The 25,742-nt window shown below is 37.4% G+C and overlaps 1 protein-coding gene across 3 annotated transcripts in view; it reads right to left on the bottom strand.

Annotated features, from left to right (window-relative positions):
• The window catches only part of PHIP (PHIP subunit of CUL4-Ring ligase complex), a 106,605-nt gene that overhangs the window by 35,093 nt on the left and 45,770 nt on the right, over positions 1 to 25,742 (bottom strand). For 2 of the 3 annotated variants that reach the window (XM_080341251.1, XM_080341250.1), the window contains exons 16-20: positions 17,858 to 17,986; positions 12,638 to 12,863; positions 9,496 to 9,633; positions 8,198 to 8,381; positions 7,396 to 7,519 (exon numbers count right to left, since the gene is read on the bottom strand). In XM_080341251.1, coding sequence (XP_080197377.1) covers positions 7,396 to 7,519; positions 8,198 to 8,381; positions 9,496 to 9,633; positions 12,638 to 12,863; positions 17,858 to 17,986 — 801 coding nt within the window. The remainder of the gene's footprint in view (positions 1 to 7,395; positions 7,520 to 8,197; positions 8,382 to 9,495; positions 9,634 to 12,637; positions 12,864 to 17,857; positions 17,987 to 25,742) is intronic. The other variant, XM_080341252.1, reaches the window with a different exon arrangement.

Here is a 25,742-nt window from a genome sequence, read left to right on the forward strand (position 1 = left end):
ATTCCTAGATGCCACAAAATAAGGTACACTTGCCCAGCGCTCTCTTTCTTGCACAACGGAAGCCTCAGATACCTGTTAGGTGCTGATATGGTTGAAAAAAACAGACCCAGAGATAAAGCAATCAGAACCAAAGCAAACCACAGAAAAGTACTCATATTACCAAAGCCTTCTAGTAGGGAAGACTGCTTGTATCTATTACTCTCATTTTGTTTTGTTTTGTTTTTCCGTGAAAAGAGAGAGAGTATCTTTCCTGCCATGTATGATCAAAGTTGGTTCATAAGGTTAAATTTTCTCATTGAGGAAAAGACCACCACACTTTTTTGTGAAAACTAAAACTTGGCTAAGCAGCAGTAACTAAGATTTGGTTTTCTTTAGCCACAACAATTTTCCTTAAAATGAAGAACTCTGGCAGGTAGAGCTCTTCTCCTACCCTTCCTGCCAGAAGATACATGTTTTTCAGGTGTGACTGCAACAGTTCAGTAGAGTAGGCCAGCATGCCAATCTGTACAATTGCATCACAGTTTTCACTGAAGCACACAGAACCAACACAACCTGCTTTATGTTCTGTTCAGTGAGCACTGTGTTTCTGTTTTTCTGTCTGGTGAATTCTAGTTGGGGAAGCTACCACTGGCAGCACAGCTACCAGAGACACTTCTGACGGGACTGCTCAGCAATCGCTATTTTAACACTGGCCAAGGCTTTTGAGACCTGGAGCATTCCTTCTCCTGGATTCAAACTAGCAGCACATGATCTCCCCAAGCTGCTCTGACCTAACCCAGAGGGCCCAGATGGGCCCTAAGACCAAGCCCATCACACAGCCTGCTGTCCCGCAGCCTTCTGGGGTTGCTCACCTCTCATCAAGCTCTCAAGATTCATTGCTGGAGCAGAGAAGCCACAAAAGCTAGTGTTACAGCAACTTGCTTCTGCTGCTGAATTGCGACGTGTTTTAAAGCCCATCTGCCTCTTACTATCATGAAACACGGACAACAGAACAGAATCACATAAGCCCAATGAAATAAATTAGTCAAGTATCCTGTACAATAAAAAAGATGTATTTTGCAGAGCTTCATTACAGCCAGACTGTAATGCTCATCTTTGCTTTAGAAACAAAAGTCCTAAAAATCTACATCCCCTTTCTATTCAGAGATGAGATTTCTCTCAAATAGGCATTATAAATATAGCTTTTCCATGCTTATACTACAATTATGGATCCTTGGAAAACTGAAGTGCTTTGCATTACTCCTTGGTTTTGGGAAGAGTTCTTCTCTTTTGGTAGTTCAAAGCTTGAGGAAAAAAAGAAAGTATCCCACACCCCACAACTCCTCCAAAATATCATTCCTTTATGGAAGTAACGTTACTGTATAAATACTGTGCCATAGTGATGCCAAAGGGTAACAAACTGCTCTGGGAAATGCAATGTCAAAACAAGAATGGAGAAAAAAAAATAGATAAAACAAAAACAGAACCACAGGTAGTCATCCACAAGTAACAGAATGACTGAAATTTGAACGGACTTCCTTCGCTGGAGACATTCAAAATCCGCCTGGACATGTTCCTGTGCGACCTCACCTAGGCGTTCCTGCTCCAGCAGGGGGATTGGACTAGATGATCTTTTGAGGTCCCTTCCAATCCCAAACATACTGTGATACTGTGACTTCTGGATGTCACCTTGCCCAACCCCACTACTCAAGCAGGGACCAGAAAAGGGACCACAAGGTATACAGCTTCCACATCTTACAAAAAAAAGTATTTTAAACAGCACTCTTACTTAACATAGCTTTGCCAAAGTCTGATGAGAAGCTGCAGGTCAGGCAAGTCTTTATTTACTTGCGGGAAACTGGGGTCGGGGGGGGAAGGGGCAGGAGGGTGGTGTGTTTCAAGTGTGAATGTTTGACTAAAAAGATAAAGTATTACAAGCTTCTTCTGACAACAGAATATACCACCAAAATTTTCAACAACGACTGAGGAAGCACAGTTAATGGTCTTTGCCCCCAGCCCCATATATATCCTAAAGAAACAGCTTAAAATTGGACTCTCAACTTTAACAGAAGGCTTGGAAATAAAGCCAGGATAACCTATGATTTGATGCTCAATCATCAGTCTCTCTCAATACTCTTTGGTGAACAGTCATACATGCTGACAAGTACCTTGTATCATAATCAAGGTTTCCAGTCAATATCAGAGCACATCTATAAATACACTAGAAATTAGAGCTGCTGTCAGAACAGTTTTTCTGTGAAATACGAATGATGGCATTCCCTGTATTTGAGAGGGACAGATACACATACATGTCACCTGGGCACTGCTGAGGGTCTTTGTAACACCATTTGTGAAAGCCACAGTGAAAACGCAGTGGTGTCTTGACAAGTCAGACCACTGCATTTTACTGTCCCTACAACCCTGACTGTACCAGGAAGCACAGCTTTGCTGCGCTTTCACACAGGGTGCAGCAATTTTGGAAAGCTTTGGCTGTAGCAATTATATAGTATTACCTCACCAGCAGTACCTATTCTTTATCTGAAATCGGATCCTCCTTCCTTAAGACAAAAGGAATTAGCCTCTACTAGAAAGTTGAACAGGGGCAAGGCACAAGTGTATGTCCAGTGTCAGAAGCCCAACACTAAATAGATGTTCACAGCCTCTTTAAGACAAAGAAAAGAATCTTTGGCTTTTTTGTCTGCATATGCTTTTCACAACACTACATTTGAAACGTTATGCTGGAAAAAAAAAAAAAAATCAATTTCTGAAGCAGCATACGTAACTGTTTTCATTCTTGACTAGAAATGCTCTTAGAATTCTTCAACCCAATATTTATCTCTGCACTTAAACGTGCGCTTATTGAATTTCAGTTATTTTTTCTGGAGAGGGATACTTTTGCATTAGCCAGGTTGATAATATACACTTTCATCCATGTTTAACATTCTTGAGTGATCATGAGTTCTCCCCAGGTGACAAATACAAAAAATCCCCCATACTGTTAGTGTATAAAGCAGTTTTTATTTCACAGAAAGGTGAGGTTGGAAGGGAGCTCTGGAGGTCATCTTGCCCAACCCCCTGCTCAAGCAGGGCCACCTAGAGCCGGTTGTCCAGGAGCACGTCCAGACAACATCTGAGTATCTCCAAGGTTGGAGACTTCACAGCCTCTCTGAGCAGCCTGTGCCAGTGCTCAGTCTCCCTCACAGTGAAGTAATTCCTGACGTTCAGGCAAAATCTCCCTCATTTCAGCAGTTTGTGGCCACTGTCTCCTGTCCTGCATTTCCTCCTTAGCCAAAGAGCATCCTTCCACATTCCCCTCAAGTCTGGATGGGTGCTTGTAATTACTTAGTTTTCACTCTTACCACATCACATATGTGTAAGAAATTAGTGAGAACTGTTCCAAAAGCAGTGAAGATAATGGACACTAAGTGCTAATCTATCAGGGCTCAGATTATTTTCCTCTTAACATCTTGCTGATTTACCTGGAAGTTGTGTTTAAATAACATGGTAAGTGGAAAAATACCTACTTTTGAGGAACACAACTAAGCAAAACAACGCACACATTTCTCCTTACTGGTTCCTGTTAGCTTACAATAGTCACATGCACCTGTAATAGAGACCTTTGCTTACTTTTGTCTACCCATAACTATCTCCAATCTTAATTCTTTGAAATTTCTGCTTATAACGTCCACTTAATGGTAATGAGAAATATTTCCAGTTTTGTCATTTTTTTTACTAACACACACACCCCATATCAACCCTCTAGTGTACAGAAATTTCATGCTCTTCAGTAATTATTCAAATGCTCTGTAAACCCAGTAGTTTAATCAAGTAACACTCTAATGACTTGAACCAGGAACATTTACCTAAGCATGTTATTTATGTCACTTCTCATCTTCGGCATGGTCCTAAAGATATATATATATGTATATAAGTGTTTTTGTTTAAAAATAATAAGAGAAAATCCTATTCTTCACCAACGACTTTGAAAGTCAAACTGAGTTCTTCATTCCATACGCAGATCAGTGACTCTAAATACTATTCAGGTCAAAATACCCAACAGGTTCTCCCACACAACTCCATTAGTCCCTCAAGCAATCACATACAAACACTTCTCAGCACAACCTATGTCTAAGAAATGTGGCATTTTAAACTTCAAATAGCAGAATACTTATGTGATTTCCATTAAGCTGCAGATATTGTTAAAGAAGAAAGACTGATCTATAATTCTGTACTACTTTTAACACACTCTATAATGACCCTAGACTAAAAATTAGTAATAGGACTTTGGAATCTCCTCAAAAAGTAATTACAGCTGCTCTGTGTTCTTCCTTATTGACCTACACTTTAGCTTGTAATCCAAAATGTCAACATTTGTTCCTGTCCTCCTTTTCATTTTACTTTGTATTTTTGACTCCTTTCGGTTCAAAGGGAATGGAAGAAAATATTATTTTATAATTATTATATGAACATAACTGGTAAATTTCAAAAGCTGAGAGAAAAATTAGTATTTCCTACTGGTATGAATATAAATAAATTTGCATATGAGGACAGTGTTTTAATACAAGCCCTGTTTACTCTGTTCCCAGACCAGCTAACAGTACTGTAGAATGACACTCTTCCTAGAATTCCTGACACTGTAATTCTTAGGTCTATAGATTACTGAAAGATAACATTTTCCCCTGTATTTTGTTTGAGGTGTTCCCCATCTCCTCTACATCATAACTTCTCTCATTAAACCCTTAAGAATTCACTATGCAACACAAAAGGACTGTACTCTTGCAATACTACTGTAATATAGATTACATAGTATCAGTATCAAAACCTACTGCATGCATTCACAGAAAAGATTTACACAGTACTTTCCAGTTCTATCTTCAGTCTAACACAGCTTCTATTTAAAGCCACACAGTCACTGTAAAGAACAGCAACAGAAGAGCTTCTATAATTAAGTTATTAATTTATATTAAAAAAACACCAAACAGAACACTTAAAATATCACACATCAGGTTTTGTAGTGCAGTCAGTCTTGCTTCTCTTACCAGGTGTTTGATTTTAGTATGGACACTACCAAAACTGACAGTTCCAATTCACCATTCCTGTTGTTCAGATACTACTGAGAAAAAGTGTTGCTCATGCCAACCATAAGCAAAAACAATAATCACTAAAAACTGAGCAGTTTATTTAACTGGGAGACTCAATCACATGAGATCAAGTATCATTTTCTTTTTGCAAATTTGCTTATTTAAAGCCCATGTGATACCTACTAATTTCTGAATACCTCAGATTTATCACAAGTGATATGAATTACTGTACTTCTCAGCAACCCAAGTCCTGCAAAAAGGGACACATCTAATGCAGAATAAACTATGGAAGAATATGTCATTTTTATCTCGAGTTGCCATTAAAAAATATCCTGTAGGGTTTAAGAAGGATTTATTTAAGTGTTCTGAAACTGTTACTGAATTCAGGAATAATTCTTATATGGAAAATTTACTGACATACTCAAGTGCAGAGACCAGGGCTGTCTGCTTTTTGCTGTATTTCCTCAGGACGAAGGTGGGAAGTGACTAAAGGATTTTCCAGGTGCTCTCTCCCGCACATTCTGGGCATCAGAACCCAGACCACAGACCCTCCAGGGACTGAGACAAAAGAAAGATGCACTCTTTGGGGTAAATGTAGGAAACTGAAGCAAGGCCTTCCGAAGCTATTATTTGCTCTGTAGGATTTTAAGGACATAAATATGGCACTCAAAATGATCCAGTGATGTCTGGAGACTAAAAAATTTCTCCTCTGAGAAAAGATTTGCAAAAACATGAAATAAAGGTAATTGCTGAAACCAAAATGCCTAACCAACTAGCCTACTCTACTATTTTTACGTCCTAGTGATATAATAGGAAAACTGTAACCCAATTAGAAATTTAATGGTAAGATGGTAGGAATTCACATTGTCAGGTAGGATCTTTTGACTAGGCTGTAGCTGAAGAAAAAAATAAATAAATAAAATAAAACCCTGAGCAGTGTAATTGTTTAATTAAACTAAAAGTCTATAATTCAGCACCAAAATACATCCCTGCAGGAAATATCTTTGTAAACTTCTGAATTTGTGAGGCCCATTTGCTATTATTTCTGAGAGAAAAATAGGAGTTACCAAGATTTCTGATGCCCAGATATATGATTAATGAGCCCTGCCATGGCCACCTCCAAAACCCTAAGTGGCACAGAGCTTCTTCCTTCTCTGTACAATAACTGCAGATACAATGAAGAAATATTTGTTCACTTTATCCTGGGTAAACACAGTGTTGGTGACTGCAGCATTGAAATTAGCATATCAATACCATTTCTTAGGACAGCAAAGCACAGAATTCTAATACAAGGAAGAAACGAAAGAAAAAATTAAGGAATTTAGTGAAGAAATTAAAAATGATTAGGGGACTGTTTGGGAGTGGGGAAGTGTTCATCTCACTCCTTTTGAAAGCTTTCCTTTGAGTATGAAAAAAGAAGCAAAACCAAACACTCAAATTTAGTATCAAGTAGAAACACTTGCCCATCTTAAGTTTATTCTTCCTTCTGCATATAAAATTAATTTACCATTATTAAAAACTACTTAAGCAGTACTAGAGGATCTGAAATTTACTTATTTTCAGATTGCTTTTGATCTCAATCCCTTCCTCTCCAAGAAAATGAGTAATAAAGGCATTAAGCACAGTACTCTGATGAAGTTAAGACATGCACAGCTTTTTGTATGCTTGTTCTTAATATTTCATTTCTTCATTTTTCCACCCTGAATGGCATGTGATATTTACTTCTCCATGGACAGGCTGCAGCATTCTTGAAGGTCTACATTTTACTAAGCTTTTGATTAAGGGTGAAAAAATCTAGAATAAACATACTACAAAGACAAGAGTATGGATTCTCCTTTACAGTGGCCTAAAATTTACTTCCTTCACTACAAAATACAGCTGGTTATTCAGCTAGAGAAGCACAGATAAGCAAGCCAGATGCATAGGTAAAAGAACTTTCTAACTAACAAGGCATAAAATTATTTCTTGTAAATATAGAATATATATCCGTCACACTTTTTTACCAATGTAAAGACATCAATTACATTTTTTTGCAAGTTATATGAACACGTCAAGTTAAGTCATCAAAAAATGCACTCCAGCTCCAGCAAAGAGCATGACTTTCCCTAACACTAGATTCACAGAGCTTCTCACTCAGATGGTCCTACAAGCAACCCCCTTTGTTTATTCAGAACATAATGAAACATCGGTAGAAACATGCTTTCTCCTTCTGGGGAGATAAACACATTCCTGTACCCCTGGTTTTTAAATTTAAAACTGAGAAGAACAACGTAAATTTACGTGGCCTAACACACTGAGTTAATTTTTATGCTTATTAGTGCAAGTGACTACTTACCTTAGAGAAAGTTGGTATTTTGTTTTCTCTTTGAAGGTGACTTATGACGTGTTTTCTTTTCTCTTCTGACCGATATACCCTTACTTCTTCTTCTCCCTTTGCTGTTCTCCATTCTTCCTGCCTACTGAAAAAAGAAAATTGAGATGTTTATTTTAAAGCAAAATACAAGAGAGAGGATTTATTCCAAATCAAGGTATATATGTTCAATATTTATAACAGTCTTTGAACAATAGTTCTTCTCTTTACAGTCAGAATGTGGCTTCAAAATAACCCTTTCTGAAGAAAGTAAGATTTCAATTTTATTTCAAAAAGCTAAAGCAGTTTGTTTGATTGTGGCTAGTAGGGTTTTTTGACTTATTGATTTAAGTATTCATCACTGGAGTTAATTACTGAACAAAATAAATTTCCAGTTTGGAAATAAAAATTAACCTCAGGCACCTAATGGATTAGGTCAGTGCCTGAGCCATAAAATGCCATAAATTAGCAGCAATGAATTGAGTTAAAATATATCGTAATAATATGCTACAAGTCAGAAAACATTGAGGCAGCTAGATCCCATTGCATATGCAAGTTATATTATTCCATCATGAGTTAAACGGTCAATTTTTATTCATAATACGTCTATAATCCCAAGATTTTTCAACAGCAACTCATTTCAAACTGAAAATGATTTTGTAAAAAAAATGAGACCACAGAATAGATAAATACTACACATAGTTCTAAGACAATGTGAATTTCAAAACTGTTCAATATAATTAAGTTCATCAAACTAAAATTCACTGCAAACTTGGCCTTTGTTTACCTGGCCACACCAGAAGACAGTTCAGGCACTACAACCCTGCGACTCCAAGCCACAAGGTCCCGCTCAGTGGCTATTTCACTTCTTGGAGCGTTGCTATGCATCTGCCGCACACCTTCAATTTGTCCACTACGCCTTAATCCTATATTTGGTGGTGAATGTACTTCTGAGGTAGAACTTATAGATCCTAAAAAGTCAAAAAGTGACAGCTGTACTTGATCTGAAACTCTAAGGGAAGCATTTAAAAACTCAAAATGAAAAGAGGAAAAACATTTTACTTGATCTAGTATTGAAAAAGAAATCAAATATTAACTGAATATAACTATTTCAGCAATTTCTACAGTCACTACAACACACACACACTGAAAACAGGTACGAGGCTGCAGTATTCTGTTCAAAAGTTCACATTGAAAAGGACTTATCAACAAACTGAAGTGAAGCAACGTTTCATTGGTTTGCTTTTCTTTTGAAATTCTTTTGAAAACATTTATGTGAAGTCAATTATTGCTACTGCACTCTACATGCCTATTGAATCCCAGTGACCCATTATATCGCACTGAATCAGTGTATTCCTTAAACAGTCTTCTACCTTAAAAAAAATGAAGCCACAACACTGGAAATTATTAAGAGGCCCAGCTGTAAAATTTACAGGCAAGAAATTGTAAGTAATTTATACACACATAAAACCACACACCCACACACAAAAAAACAACAAACCACCCCACCCCACCCCCCCCCACAAAAATCAACCAAAACCCAAAAACCAACATGTATGCAAGATCCTTCAAACACCCACGTTGTAGCAGAATTTCAACATTTTTCCACACACAAACTGTTTTTGCTTACTTGAGTAGATTGCCAACCATGACTTTTTAAGTGTTAAAAACTACTGTGTAATCTAGTGCAAGACACTGAAATATGAAACAGTGGTGCTGAGAAATAAGCAGCTCCTTCCTCTTTTCTTCCCTCCTATTTCTTTATTTGAGACAACTCAGACTTCAGTCAGGTATAAATCGTCAGCTCCAGATTAAACAGTAGGGTAGTCACTTCTAAAGGAATGTAGGTAATGCAGGTTCCCTCAGTGATCAGACAATAACAAAGATAAGTTTGTAATGTTAAGAATCCTGAGATTTGCAGAAAGGTAAAAAAGATGGGAAAGATGTATTATTTTCTATGGCTCCATTCCTCCTTTCTAATAGTTAAACGAAGTGCACAAATCATGTACAATAATGTGATTTACGTTTTCCAGCTCTCAGCTGTTTCAACAGAAAAGCCACAACGCCCATCCGCCAGTAATCTACCTCTGCTTATCCGGCTGGTACTACTGGTTCCTGCCTCCCCAGAACGTCTCTGGTCCTGCTCTTGCTGAAGTCTTTGAATCATGCTGTCCAACGGACTAACTTCTTGATTTGCTTGTTGACTTAGAACTTGATTCAATCCTGTGAATTTAAACATACAGGAAAACAACACATAAATGTTGAAGAATCAAATGTTACAAACATCTCATCTAAGTTTTAGCTTTGAAACTCACAAGTACAGCACAGAATCACATGTGGAAATATAGACTAACATTTTTGTAACAGCCTTTTTTAAAATAGGACAACTTTTTTCTTAATATATTGAGAACGTATTTTCTGGAGCCGAGTCAAGATGATCATATGCCACTCCTAATAAAAGCTTACATTTTATCAAGTGCCAGCAAGTCACAGAAGCTTAGTACAACTGCTGTTTGTCAGCTCAAAGTAAATTGTTCAAATGCATCCTTCGCCTGCTCCAAATGCATTATAAAACACCTTAGCATAAACTTCAACACAATACTCCATCAAGAAGGTCTAACTGAATTAGAAGAGAATTATCTACACTCGACAACACCAAGCAGTGAAATGCCTGATTGAGATCCACATAGGTGTAATGATGACACAGAGGAAGTATTGCTAATTTTCTTTGGTATGTAAAACCAGTCAAAAAACCTCCTTTTGGGTAGGTCTCTGGAGTAAAAGACAGGAAATCATTCTCACAGAAGTGATTACAAGGTGATAACGCTTTTTCTCTGCAGCAAGCAAAATACACAGCATGTAAGCATGAAAAACACAAAATCTGTTCTCATACAACAGTTGCAATAAAATTAGAGATGTATGGAGAAAACGGCAAGGGTTACGGTACTGATTTGACAAGGAAGTCGGATACCTCCACACGGAATAGTTAGATGGTGGAGTAGAATGATGGGAAGCTCTAGTCAAAAGAAGCAGAACTTTTAAAACTTTGTAACAAGGATGACAATGTTCAAAGAAACAAGGTACAGAAATCATTTTTTCAGTGTGATTCCAAAGAGATATCATAGTATAAACTGCACTTTGCAAGATCCAAGACAAGGTATTACAGTAAGTTGTGCTATGAAATGAAGAAATTGGATTATGTGGCTAGATAGAAGCAGCCACCTCTTACTAGATGATGGTATACACAAAGAATATATTTAAGACAGTGTTCTCAGGGTTTCAATGTTACTGTAGTTGAAGCTAACTTCCCTAAAGCAGCAGCAGCTCAGATCATGCAGTGAGCTCTCATATAACCACAGCTGGATGTTTTCTGACTCATGTAGTGAGCCAGTCAGATTTGGTATCTCATGAGCAGACATACTGTCTACTGGAAACAATGAGAAATACTACGAATAACACAAGAATGATCTTAAATAAGGAAACTGCTACCTAAACAAAACAAAATGTTGTTTATGTATCTAGCTTGTGAGATTTTGCTTTTTTAACAGCAAGTTTTCAAAAACATGAAATAGTAAAGACACTGGTATTTATTTTTTTCAAAACATCTAGTTTACAGGAGCTTCATGTATATCTAAGCAGTAAATCAAGCATGACTATCTGAAGTCCACCTATTCTTATAAGCCCCTACAGAAAACTTGAGAAATAATCTGTCAGAGCTCTGAGGGAAATACATCAAATTCCTCAATAACGTTTCAGAAAGAAACAGAGCTTCCTTAGTGGAAGAGAACATAAATAAATGAACATAGTTTCACTCTGGATAAGACTGCATATATTATTGCTAAACTGTAAAGAGGTAGAAAAATATCTCCTCCCTCTCCAAAATCTCTCTTGTCTCTGTCCACCTGGTTGATGGCTTCCTGCTATTAAACCAAATGCTGTGGACATCATCTTCGTATAGACATTTCATGTGTCACACAGCCACTCCATTAAATTTAATATTGTTGAGTCTGTGTGCAGAGTCTGACTTGTTTCAAGATATTACATTGAAGAATACGCTCAGAACATTTTCAAATTTGGAGAATTTCAGAATGTCATGGATCCATGCTGTAACTGTAACAATGAAGTAAAACTGCATTCTTACTTGGAAATCAAATTAGTTTCAAAGCTACTAGCTAAAAAGTTAGAGATAAAACATGGTATACATTCATCAGAAAGGATTTTTAAATTCTTATAATTGCTTCTTAGGTAGCATTTCTTCCTGTAATTTTGGATGGAATATGGAAATACTCCTTAAAAATTATTATTTAAGTATTCACTGGCTTATAATCCTCAGGTCTAAAAATGAGGATAAAGAGATCTTTTGGTAACAACACTGTCAGATGATCTTTTGGTAACAACAGAGTCAGTTCACTTTCCTGGAATGTCTGACACACCCCAAGCTTAACTATGGTGTACATACAGGCTACTATTTACAGGCACAGTCAGTTTTCCCATATTTTCAACAATATCCAAATACTTAACAATGCTTATCTTTAAAACATTTAAAGCTACTTTAACCAGTCACTGATTGCTCATCCATACTAACATCAAACTAGTGACACACAACAAGTAGGCACCATTTTTACATCCCCACCCATGTGGACCACTTTTAGGCAGTTTCCAACAGCCAGTCATTGGCACAAAATATGCACATTCCTCCTGTGTCTTGTGCATGGAGAATACAACTTTTCAGGAATTTCCTAATTTTGTATCGTCATCAAGTCTTCAGAGTTCTCTAACCAAACAATCAAATTTTAAGTTGAATGACTGCCTTCATCTAAATAGGAAAAGTATTTTGCATATTTCAGGTGTCCTCTCATTTTTCGCTTCTTGTTGGTGTTACCTGTTCCAACTGATCTATGGAAGATCAGTATATTTCTGAGGTTTTCTGAAGTAGGAAATCTTACCCCAAAGAGATTAACTGCAAGGTCACTCGGCATCATACACTGTTCCAATAATGAAATGAGCTCCAAGCTAACTGGTGCTGTAGCATCAACTAGTACTGACTTGATCAATGACAGTACTGTAATTGTCACCAGCAATCAGTGCCAAGGACATTGCAATTCTTCCACACTACATGAACTACTATGTCCAGAAACGTAGAAAAACGATGAAGTGAACGGGGAAGTGTAGAACACCTGGAGGTAACTAGATAGTCTACTGTGTACTGAAGCAAAATTTTTCATACCTGAAGATGTCACTCCCATCTGAGGAATAAGCTGTTCCTCCCTGCAGTTCTCACGACCAGGAACTAGCCTCTGATACCTTGCAGGATGAGGGTTGCCATCCACATCAACCAAAAATGGGGGAGGCATAAGGTGTGGAGCCTGCTGTGTCTGTTCATCCAGGACAAAGTTGTTGGCATCACGGATAAGGGGCCGATAATCACTATGAAAGAACATCTGATCTGCTATCTGTAAACAAAGTCATTTTGTAATTTTTTTTTTAAAGAACCTATTAAAAAAAAAACACACAGTAGATAACTGCCAAAAGTATTTTTAACAATGTTACTTGTGGTCACTTTTGCAAAAACAAAGCTGATCTGTTTATCTCAGTTTAAAAGGGAAAATTTAATGACTCCATTATTATTTTTTTCCCAGTATTCCCCTCCTATATTATAGTGCAAAGAGAATAATCCACATGTTTGATGACGGGGAGCATTTAAAGAACAGGAGAATAGGGCAATATTTAACTACTTGAAGACATATGACAGAACACAGCATGGACGTATTAAACAGGTTACAAATTTTCTTCCTATACTATGAATATATAGTCTGATAATGAAAACTGTGTCAAAGACTTAGGAGTTGTGGTATAGGAAGAAGAGGAACAGGAAAATACCACGTCACATCATCACCAAATATTTTAACATCAGCAGTCAAACATGTATACTCTTACTATAATGTTAGATACGTGAAAAAGTTACAATAGATAAAATAAAGCTGATCTAAAGTTGAATTCTTCAGGCTCAAAGTTTTCTTTTTTATTTCAGTCCACCTATTCATAATTTATTCTAGATGACTTTCCACAGACACTCAAGACTGAGGAATTAATTTTGTCCAAATAGTGTGCTCCATCCCTCACTGGCACATGCATCTCAGTATCGTACAGTCAGAAAGATAGTGAACCATAAGGAGAAAAGAGAAAGAAAATGGAATAGAAGCTGACATCTATACTACACATCCCAACACTACCTACTGGCAAGCAAACCCCTTGGCAGCTCATATACTAATTTTAACTTTGAACTAGTAAAAATGACATAATAGAATCAACATTCACGCAAATTAGATTTCCAGTACAGCACTAAAATGATTAAACAATTGACTCAAGGCAAAGAGATCTCCAAAACCAAAAAAATCTTGTCTGAGGTCTTAAAGACAGGTATTTGAGCACAGACAAAGGAATGCCTAAGTTGACCTAGAATATCCTCTGATTTCTGAAAAGCATGCTCTGTCATTACCAATCCATAACATAGTTCCCAGTAACTTGTTATGTAGAAATCAGTGAGGCTGAGGTTAGAGCATCTACTCAGAGGTCTGATCTCTCAATAATGAAAGTTGTCCTGTCCTGAGAAGACCAGGAAAGAAAGATAACACACACCTGTCAATTATAACATCAGAAAGTACCTACATGCAGTACATGAGGTGGACAATTTAAAAAAAAAAAAATCATAGGAATGATGGGATCTGGACCCTACAAAATTCAGAGAAGTAACAACAGGAAGAAAACTGGAAAGATACAATGGCAAAGAACTTACTTCAGGGATTCAAAAGATTACTCTGAAAAAGTGCATATGGACAAGGTGACGTCTCACTGCAGTAAGAAGCCCTGACTGGATTAAGTCTCATTGCAAAATTCTCTGTTAACAGGTGCTGAATGAGAAAGATACTTTTATGTGTCTGACTGAATGAATCAAGGCCTGCTTAACTTTGTTTCTTCAGCTTGAATATGATAAAGATGCAGGTCCTGTGGGAAGACTGAGAATTTTCCCCAGAATCACAATAGTAGACTATCCAGTACTTTCACCTAGTGTCAGTTTTCCTATTAAGTACTTCCCACACTGAGAAAGAAGGGATTCCAATGGCATGATCATACAGACTGCGAGTTTTAATGTGCTGAGATTTGGCTGTCACAATGTTGTCTGCATCCCAGGTTTTGTAACCAAAGAGAAGACCTGAAAATCCTTTCTTAAGATTCAGTGACCCCTACCAGCACAGCCTCCAGTACTAGATCACAAGGGACTTCTTTGTCATTACCCCTCTGTGTACTCTGTACTGCAACTGAGTATGGTAGAGAGAATAAACAACAATTTTCTTCTCCACAAGATAAGAACGGCATTTCATGGAGAACCCAGGCCCCAACCTGCTCTCAGGGAGAACACTGGAATGTCCCTAAACGCTGCAATGTCCCAGGGCTGCAATCTTATCCTCAGGCTATTCCAAGTCCTGAGAAAAATCAGAAGAATTAGATGTTTCAGAGAATCTTAAATGTTTATGTTCAGTAGATGACTAGTTAAAAGTACCAATAATCAGATCTGTTTCTTGATATACTATTAGAGATTAAACTCATGACAGTAAGAATATATATCACCATTAGGACATGAGTCCTCTGCACATATGACTTCACAAACCCAGCTTGGGTTTCAGTGGGAAAGCTTTCCACAAGGTCTGAGCTCTACAAATAGACTCTCCTTCAGTAACTACATTACACTACACATTCAGAATGCCGAGTTTCTCCACAACTACACAAATGCAAAGAGATTTTCCCTACTAGTGCACCAATTCCCCACACAGGAGCTGTCAACTTGCAACAAAGAACTGTGGTTTGGGCAGTGTTTAGGAATTAAAGGCATAGAAAGCTCAAATACCTAGTCCAATCTAAGACCTAAAATGAACAGAAAGTTCTCTCTGGACAAGTTTCCACCTAAGCAAGAACTTCAGAAGTGCACATGCCCTGTTGATTCAGCTGTGCCCTCCGACATGCCCTGTGAGCTCAGCTTATCTCAGACGATGTTCACACATTCGGAAATCTCAGCTGAGACTGGCTCAAAGTTCCTTTAATTGGGTCAAATAACAAAGGAGCCCAAAACAAGCAGCAAATGCATTCTTCCCCCCACTAAATAATTACTCCACAAAAAATATTAAAACAAGAACAACAAAAACAAAAAATGACTGGGGCTGAGAGGAAACAGTCCAAAAACACCCATTCAACCTTCATCATGGCCAAGATCACAATGTGGAAAAAAAAAGCCCAGAGAATGGTTCAAGTCAACTAGGAAACAGAGATGCTATCTGAACATAACATGGAAACATACATTTGGAAAACCAAGAGCTTGTTCTCTCAGCTACAATCATTGTCCTGAACACAACTCCCAAGTGCAGGAATACAGAACAGGTTACCATGCTCCTTTCTTCCATAAATATAATTCCCCAGGACAGATGGAAAACCCTTTAAAGTAAAAAGCAGGTCCTACCAGAGTATATGCTCACAATATGTCTGGAAAAAAAAACAAGTATATTAGGGTGGGAGTACAGAAAAAAGAACACCTAAACTCCAGCACCTACCTACCTGCAGTTACATTTTACAACAAAGCAGGTCAGACAAAAATGAAAGAGGAAATGGACCCAGACAAGAAAGAGACCGGAAACTTCCAAGCTGAGTTTTCTGACAGCTAAAGACTGAGACTAAAAAGGTAACAAATGTAAGTACTATTTGCTCCCATTTCTTCTATGGTCAAGAGTGCCAAAATTACCACTGGCACAGTAACAGCTGAAGAGGATTATTTTAAATTACCAAATAAGTGAAAAATTTTTGACATAACCTTCTCTCAGAGGCTGCAGCAAAAACCCCAAGAGAATGAAGAGTCTGTAGAATTCAAGAAGTGAAAAGCAATTGTCTTCATTCTTCAAACAGATCTAATCCCTCACAAGGTAAATTCTCAAAAGGCAGTGTAAAGGAAGCTCCTGGTCCATCACAGCAAAGACAAAAAGGCTCACTATTTCAATCTCATTTCCAACATTTCTAAGCAGCTGAGGACTATACACTTCCAAAATGACCAGAGAGAAAATTAACCTAGAACAACCCACAGACACAGTGAGAAAAATGTTTCTATTACAACAAGCTTTAAAAGTTTGGAAGAGTAAAAACTCTGAAAGACAAAGACCTTGAACATGATTTGATGATCCTGTTTTTCCTTGCTTGGGGTGTCTCTGCTTATTTGTCTTCTTTGGAATGGAATGGGAAATGCACAGCTAGTAATAGCTGAGGGACAGCAACAGCAGCCAAGTACCGAGTACTTCAAATCAGAGTTGAGAGACAAGGAGTCCCAATATACAAATGCTGCTGTAACTAGCATGAAAATAAGAGCTGAAAGACTACAGAAAGAAATGCAGTGGTGGCTTACAAGATTAAAATTCCTTTTGCTCTCCCCTCTTTCAGGCCCCTCTGTGCTGCTCTTTGCCAAAATGCTTTCAAGGCCAACCTGAGTCCAAATATCCAAACCAGAAAGGAACATCCAGAAGCCAGCACTTCATCAACAACCTTCATATATCAGCTGCCAGAAGCAGAGAATGAAAATCCTGGAGCAGATACGTCTGTTAAAGTCTCAGAAAGAGGGAGAGGAGACATACCTCACTTTTTCCCTGGGTAGCAAAAGAAGAACTAGGACCTTGTGGGCACTCCAGACTAGGTAACCTGTATGGTTCATAGGGCATGCTCATCACCAGATAAAAAAAAATTACCACCACGTATCTTTATAGTCATGAGGGTCTGTGGCAAGACACCCACACTTAGAATTCACAATGCAGACTATGACATTACAATAAAGATGTAATATTTTAATTACACAGTAATGGTAGAACATTGCTGTGTAAGTATCAAGGTATCCACAACAGCAGAACTTTATTAGCAGACATAACATTTTACCTCTAGAAGCTTATAGTACATAAACAATTGTCTCCCACGCTATGTAATGTTTAAATACAGATAGCAGAAACAGTTCTATTACACCCTCCCTCCTTTTTTTCAGTCTTACTTAGGTATCAGAAAAATATTTCAAGGAAAATGTTAAACTACTATCAATTCCACTGCAGTTTATTCACATATCCATGTGGATCCATTAGTAGACACTTTGTAAATTCATCACTTAAGAGAGCAGACAATGACTGGCTAATTATTTTTTAAATTCTTTTAAATTTTCCATGTAAACAATAGATTAATAGCATATTTCTGCTGTTTAAAAAAAGATCGTAAAAGAAAACTCAATGTCAACAACAGGAATCTGAAACATCCCATTTTAGAGGCTCAAAATTATGTTAGGATATACTTTCTTGTAATGAAGCTCTGAAGGAGAGTTTGCACAAATGCATTCAACACAGAGAAACATCTTGATTTTTATCTTGCACTGTACCTTGTCATATTTGCTACTGGAACCAAAGCCAAAAATCAGAAGGTGACCGTGAGAATCAGTACATGCAAAATGCTGTCCATCAGGAGAGCACTTGCAGTCAAAAACTGCACCATGTCCTTGTCCTTCAATCTGAAATACAGTAACAAATAAAAGAATTAAGTTACCAGAAACAAATCATTTTCAGTTATGATTTTCAAAACTGGTGTCGATGTAGAAATTTTTAATAAAATCTGTAAGACAGTATACTGCTAGATGGAAGTTACTTTAAAACATAGTTTGTTTTTTAGCTGTTCACTTTCCAGTGAATTTTGTAATAATGCTCGTGAAAGACGCCAAATTGATAGTAGTAGAAACTGACAGACTTTATCCACAAAGCAGGCACAGTATAGGAAGTGAAAATAAAAGCTTCCCCTTCAAAGTCCTGCTAATAAGCCTAACCAGAAAGCTGGGTCCAGTTCAGGGATTTAGTCGCTACACCCTTTCCATCCTCTGCCTTTTTGCTGAGCTAGCCCAGTAGCGCTGGCTGCTGTGGTGTTTCAGAACACCTGCCCACTAGGAAACGCACTGACATAGACAACCCACATTACACAGCTTAGCAACTGCCTGTCATTCCTACTCCTAATTTATTGGAGTGGGGGAGGTGTAGATTTGTGTAAAAACTCCACTTTTTAAAGAACTGCAAAGATTTTAAAAAAGGAATTTTTACCTGATACTCATTTTCTGTTTTCCAGTTCCATTAAGCCAGAACAAATGGGTTTTTGTTTTTCCCTGCAACCTGTCAATCAAGCAGAGGTGACCAATCACCACTCTGAATTTTCATGTCTTCAGCACCTCTTCAGAAAGCCCCTTTCTATTCTCCCCAGCAAAGCACTTTTGCATTTTCTTTAAAGAGACACCAAAACAATTATTTCCCTAACCGTGGCAGGCCTACATACTGCCAGAAAAAACAACAGTATCAGCTGCAGGCAGTAACACCATGCACTTCTGTAGCACCTTCCAGAGGCCATCAGCATTATTTTTAAAAAGTTAACAAACTAAGCCTCAAAAGACCTGTGAGGTAGGCACTGTTCTCACTGTCTTACAGGCTGAGACAAAAGCAAGAAATCTAAATCTTTTGCCCACAGTCTTACAACACATGCACACCCACATCCCTGCACACCCCCCCAGTGGCAGAGGTTGCTACATCTAGTATCAGTGCTTTCAGGTATTTGATAAAGGTCTTTCTTACTACAGGTACTTTCCATAAAAGCCAAATGAGTTTCCAGATTAGCAAAAGAGGAACATAACCCAACGCAAGTTTTATGTTCTGTTTTGCCCATTACTCCAAAAGAAATGAATTCTTAACAGAAGTATCCTATAGAAAGGGATGGAAAATAAAAACAGTTTCAAGCAAGTGACACTAACATCACAACAGCTAAGAATGCAGAATTAATTTAGGCTACTAAGCAAGATCCAACAACCAAGGCAAAGTTACAACTTTGTGCTGCTTTTTGTATGTAGAAAGCTCACCGTATTAAAGGGAGACAGTTCGGGGAGGCAAGTGGAAAGGAGGAGGAACTTCAGCCCAAGAATAAGCTTTGCAGATTTATAGTAAACACCTGGAAAAGGAATACTTTACAGAGAGATTTCTGTTCCCTTGCCCTTCCTCCAGTAAAGGTAACATGAAAGTATCTAGCTTCCTAACACTCAAGTCCTTCATCAACAGAATTTCAGGGTTCTCCTAGAGCCTAAGATTTGAACTCTTTTTGCTTTACAAGGAATGTAAGACATGTTGTGGGAAGAACTTTTTGCTAATCATGGCAAGGCAAAAAATAAGAAATAGAAGAGAAAAAAAGAAAAGAGACTATTAAGATGGTGGGAGTTTCTAATTCCTCCCACCAATAAATTATTTGGATGGACAATTTTCAAGAAACCCCTGGGAATTAAGAGTGTTAGTTGGAAGACATTGCCTTCATATGTAAAGGAAAAGAATAATGATCTACTATTCAGTGATCAGCACAGTGCAAATTGTTTAAACGTGGCCAGAATCTGTTTTAAAAAGTGCTTTTGGAAAGGACAGCAGTAAGACCTTTTAGTACCATCTGTCAAGTCTGATGTACAATTACTTGGAAATAAATATGCTTAGTATTCTAAGAACAGAAATTACTGCCCGGGATAACTTTCCAAGATATGATTACTATTACAAATAAAAGGGCAAAGTCTGCCAGTGTGCACTACCCAGTAGAATTTTTGTAAACAAAAATATTTGGAGATTAATAAATGAAAATTTACAATGGAATTTCTTAAATAATAAAACTATCACAGAGGACTTGGTCATTTGAAACAGAAACTAAATATTAAGTTTCAAAAGGGGAAGCTGTAGTAAATCACTGAAGCTGCAACTTCAGCAAATTAGATAAGGGACTTGAGCAAGAAGGAAGCTGCTTTCCCCACTCCATCCCTTTTAAATCAAAGATGCAATAACTATATGAAGACCATATCCCAAAGAAGATTAACTGTTTATTGTGTCTGAAACCTCTCCTTGCTGCATGAAAGGGTATCAGTGGTGATGGAAAGAGACCGCTCAGGAGAACAGAAAAAGCGCTGGCCAGTTAAGAGATGTCATAAAGGGTTGCCAAGAGTGAACAGGTTATGATGCTTCTGGTAGCAAAGCAAGTCGCAAAAATTCTTCAGCCACAAAGAGGGGGGAAAAAAGTGATGCTACACAATGAGAACTAAATTGAGATTACTTGTAGTCTCAACCCCAAGAATTAAGCTATTTGCCCACATTTTCATGAGCAAGGAAACAAATGGACATTGATATATCCCAAAGGGAGGAATGCTGATGGAATAAGAGAATGAAAAAAGGAATGCATTCTTTTCCTCTTAGTTTTAAAGAGAGCTTATTGTTCTCCCAAAAGATAAGGAGACTGGAGTTTTGAAACTAGTACACAAAGTAACATGTCTTAGGTCAATAAAAATAATTTGTTGTATGAAAACAGTAGTACCACCTACAGAGAGAGCGCTCAATAGCAAGCCTTTCTGACCTGTTATCAAAAGGCAGTATGAAAGACTTGGAAACCTCGTTTTTAAGAAAACCAAAAGACACGGAGGAGGGGAAAAGTATAAAGTAAAACGGAAATTAATCAAGAGTAGAGAGTACAAGACAAACTTAACAAACTTTCTTGAGTAAAATAACTGAATTTTTATATCAATAAAATATAATTCAGTCAACTTCGCTAGACTTCACAGCCACGATGTGGCACTGAAAACTTAGTTCAAATGGAACAGATTGCGATTAGTAGGAGAAATGCAGAGTTAGGTAAACTTCCTACAGAAAGGATAATGGTTATTTGTTTTGGAAAGACATACAAAGCTAAAAAGATGTTAATGGTGAAGTTCCTCAAGCCAGGCCTTTCTACTAGTGACTACAGAAAAAAAACATAAGAGTCCATTGATGAAATGTATGTTAGAAAAATCATACACTAAGAACAGATTTTGGACACAGCACAAACTATATCAGCTGAAGCAATTAAAAACCACCAGGACAAGATGCAATTGGCCTAGAACCTAGTAAGATTATTAGAAATAACTCACTAACAGAAAAACTAACTGAATTCAGTCTACACGCAATAATGCTATGTATTTCTACCACACCTTCCAACGCAAGTCATGAGCACTGTTTTAGTAAGTCAGTGAACTGAGCCTCTACCAGCCTTAGGTAACAGTCTCTCCCATCCTTCACACTGAGTTTGATGCATTTAGTTGGAAACACAGGCAGACAGATCACCACGTATTTACTGCAATGCATCACATATGATGCAACAACAAAAAGAAAACTATAATCCTAAAATATACCAGCGATGTATCCAGAATAGAAAGAGCACAGATGCTAGACAAGCAGACAACTATAAGCACAAACTCTTCCAAGGAATGCACAGTTTTTGCTTCCCATGTTCAAGATAAGTAAATTCAAAGTGGAACAGCTACAGAGAAATGTTTCCACTCATCATGACAATGAACAATCTAAGAGGTCAGCTTCTTCACACGGACACTAAGGAAAGAAGACTGTTCTGTATGCCTATACAAAAAGACCTTTAGCAGGAAGAGAACTACTCTACTTAAACGCATAGAACAACCAAAAATGAGTTACACGCAACATTCAGTCTTGAAAACTGTAATTTAAATTCTAACAATCACAAAGCTATGCTAGAACAACTTTTTAAAACTAGCAAAAAAGCAAAGTTAACTGTTATTAAAATATATAACCACCTTCATAAGTGATGAAACTACATATCTGCTCAAGTCAAATCAGTCTCCAACATTTTGAAGTTCCTTTGCAGGCTTATGTTCTCCTTTGTTTTAAGTAACAATCTCTGATCACAGCATGCTTCCATGGTAAACCAAAAAATACCTACAGACTTTCTGCAAGGTAGGAGAGCTTGGAGTAGATTTGTAGGAGTGCAAAAGAACACCGAATTTGTAAGTCAGTTTTAAAAAAAAATATATATATCAAAATCAACAGGGTTCCTACGCTGCTTCTAGAACAGTAACAAAGTATCAAATGGTAGGAAGACAACAAGAAGTAATTAAGAGTAAAATGTTTCTGTAGTCCTGCATTTCAAGTCAATTCTCCATTCACAAATGCTGTTAGTCTTGAAAGATAAACATATGAATGAAGAGATCTAACAGGTCACCCACCCTGTTGATGCCTGAAGTTATAGAAAGGTTATATATAAAGTATTTACAGCTTTTTTCTGTTGTTAAAGAAAATTTTTCTTAAGAAACATCCTGCAAACTCAGTACTGGCTCCTACTTGGACTACTAGAGTATTGCTGGCTTTGCTCTTCAGGATCTGCTCTGATGTAGAATCTAAAGGTGGAACCTCTGGAAAATTTCAAAAACATTTTAGTAGGACTATGCACAGATTGATCCAAAAATAATCCACCTACAATCTTATTGTAAGTCATTCTGTATTTCAAATGACTATAGAACCTGGTCTTAAAATACAATCCCTTAACTCAGCAAAACTGGAAGTCTCTTCAGACTTCATGAAGGCCACAACACCAGAAGTAACCATCTTTAACTCTAGTAAACACTGGAGATTGCAATACATAGGCCATATGAGCAAGTGGCATGCCTTTTAGACATCAGTCCAAAAAATCACCTCATGTGGCAGAAAACTCATGCACAAATCATTCTGCTGAGCTGACGGAACCTGATCTTCCATGTTGTTCTTCTGACAGGGACTCCAATTGCTTGGTATGTCATTTAGGCTAAAACTAATCAAGTACTTGCAAACAAAGATCTAGGTAGGCCATGCAGGCTTACTGATTAACAAAAAGGAAACAACGTTGTAAGTGATCTGATTAGAGCTTCAGAGTTTATCAGGTTGCATTGAAAGCAGAAGTAGCATTAGAAAGTAAGGAACTGTATCGCACAGACCAGTGAAAGATCAGACCTGAGACGAGGGGGCCAGGAAAAACATTAAAATACGCAGACATAAGGAGGCACAGCATAGGAACTGCCTGTAATGAAGTGTCCACTCAGAGCTAAAAATAAAGGACAGAGCCAACAGCTCTCTGAAGGAGCAGTACACAGAAAAATGTGATTGCAACTTAGTAGTCTCTGCTTGATTGACAATTTGCAGGAAGAAACTCTTTTGACTTGAATCAGTTGATACCGTAACACTGACAGTAAATTCTATGCAACACAAGGATTAAACTGTACTAGAACATTAAAACAGTCATTAACAAGGGATGTATGTGATCAAATTCACAAAAACTAAACATCGCCATTATGAAATACATTACTACTATCACCCCTGTGGGGGTTCCCAACTTTTTTTTCACAGATTTTATATAAAAACATAAGACATGTGGGAAGAGGGCAGAGAGACCAGGGTGTGGGGGGAGGACAAGCAACACATCACCGCATCCAGATGGTCCGATTTCTTCAATTGTCGTGCAGACTTTCCATTAACTTCAAATAGGGTCAAAATTACACTCTCTACAATTTCCATTGCAGAAATCAGGAAAATTCTTATGGGCTGCTTGAACTTGATTTTTTTATGGTCAAGTTTTATATATGACAATTTCAGTCACTGCTTATGCTAGTAGCTTCAAATAAATCTACAATATATCCAAAGCTCACAAAGCTAGTAAGGTGTTTCTATCCAGAATTTTCAAAAGATACATCCAACATGGGAAAGTTAGGGAAAACATGTAAGCTTGAAAAAGGACCATGCAATACAACCACCATACATCCTATAAAAGTAATTAAGGACCCACTTGGGAAAAATGCATGAAACCAGGAACAGTACCAGATGACTTTACATTAATTAGACAACCAGCTAGCTACAGACTTGGGGACAAAAACTCAGACATTAGCTTCAGCATCTTGCCCTTATTTCTTAATGTCTGTGGCCTCCACTTTCAACGTTAACATCAACACATGCTGTTTGTTTTGCTTTTTTAATATAAAATATTTACCTGTAGTAACACTTTTACACAGATTAACTAGTATCTGGCTATAAAAAGGCATATATTCACCATGGTACTTCACACAGCGAATGTAAAGCAAAACCACTATGAACACACCCACTTGCTTCAAGCTTTCTCACTCGATGTGCAAAAGTACACATTTTGAATTTTAAAAACAAGGTGTATGTTTTAAATGCAACTATTGCTCTGTTATAATATATACCACTACTTTTCCTGATTTTGTGCCAGCATTTCTAGAAGCAAAACCTGTTTCATTAAGATACCATTTGAAATAGCAGCAGCACTTTGGAGCCATACAACTCCAATCATCATGTAACCAGGAAGAAGGTGGCCTTCCAAGGTAGGTTAGTATCTGCTTGCTGATCCAACCACCCCATTTGCTTTCAAAGGCAATCAAATTAAGTAAAAGAATTTCAGAGATCACTTTCAAAACAAGCATATCAAATCCATTTTTTTGTTTCCTCAGCCCAAGGTTTCACAAGAAAGAAGCAACCTGAAAAAGAAAACTAAGGACCAAAAAGAGTCACATTTTTTTCTTTACTATAGCACAGTTGCAAGACTTTTGGTATAAACTTCAAACTGGTCAGGAAATTAAGGGACCTAAAAATAAGTTCTTGAGTATTCACAAACAAGTTCTACTATTTTGATCATATGAAAACATTATATACATAAAAAGTTAGAACATGGACTAATGAAAGCTACTCTAGCAGAGGAATAAGTAAATAACGTTTTGAAGAGCAGTCTTGCATCATCACAAGATCCTTCCAACACTCTTCCTTCTAGCTAACTTTCCTATTGGAAACTGTTAGAAATATGGCCATGTTGCAATCCTCTAAGTGTGAAAAGCAGATGCTGGAGTTTTGTCTCCTCAAGCTTATGGAGAAAGATCTTCTAGTCAAGTAAAACTTTTGTTCTTCACAACTACTACTTCAGGAACACCCAGACATAACCACTACAGCTTTTCAAAAATGTCTATCAAGCTTTATTTACTTAATTGCCTCGCCTCATGTACCTGACATATATACATAGAGATTAAAAAGGAAATTTAAAATTCATTTATAATGAATTTTAAAGTAAAAATAGATATAGTCCTTCCTCCAAAAACTAAATAATGCTGAGAAAGGCATTATGCATGTTTGCTGGAAAACTAGATAAACAAACTGTGGCACTTCTTCCCTTTTCATCTATTTTCTCTTTAATTTGTGGTAGAAAAAATATATTAAGTTGGTCATGCTAAGTAGCTGGTCTTAAGTCTTGCTAAGAAATCCTGACCAGCATTCTCAAGTACAGCTGTTCATTTTTCTATTTCAGATAACAAGCACTGCCCCATTAAATTTGAGACTTCATTAGAGAAGCCATCCCAAGCGCCCAGTCAACTTGGTAAGACAGTGTAAGACGTTCAA

This window comes from Nesoenas mayeri (genome assembly GCF_963082525.1).
Source record: "Nesoenas mayeri genome assembly, chromosome: 3".
Classification (NCBI taxonomy): Eukaryota; Metazoa; Chordata; class Aves; order Columbiformes; family Columbidae; genus Nesoenas; species Nesoenas mayeri.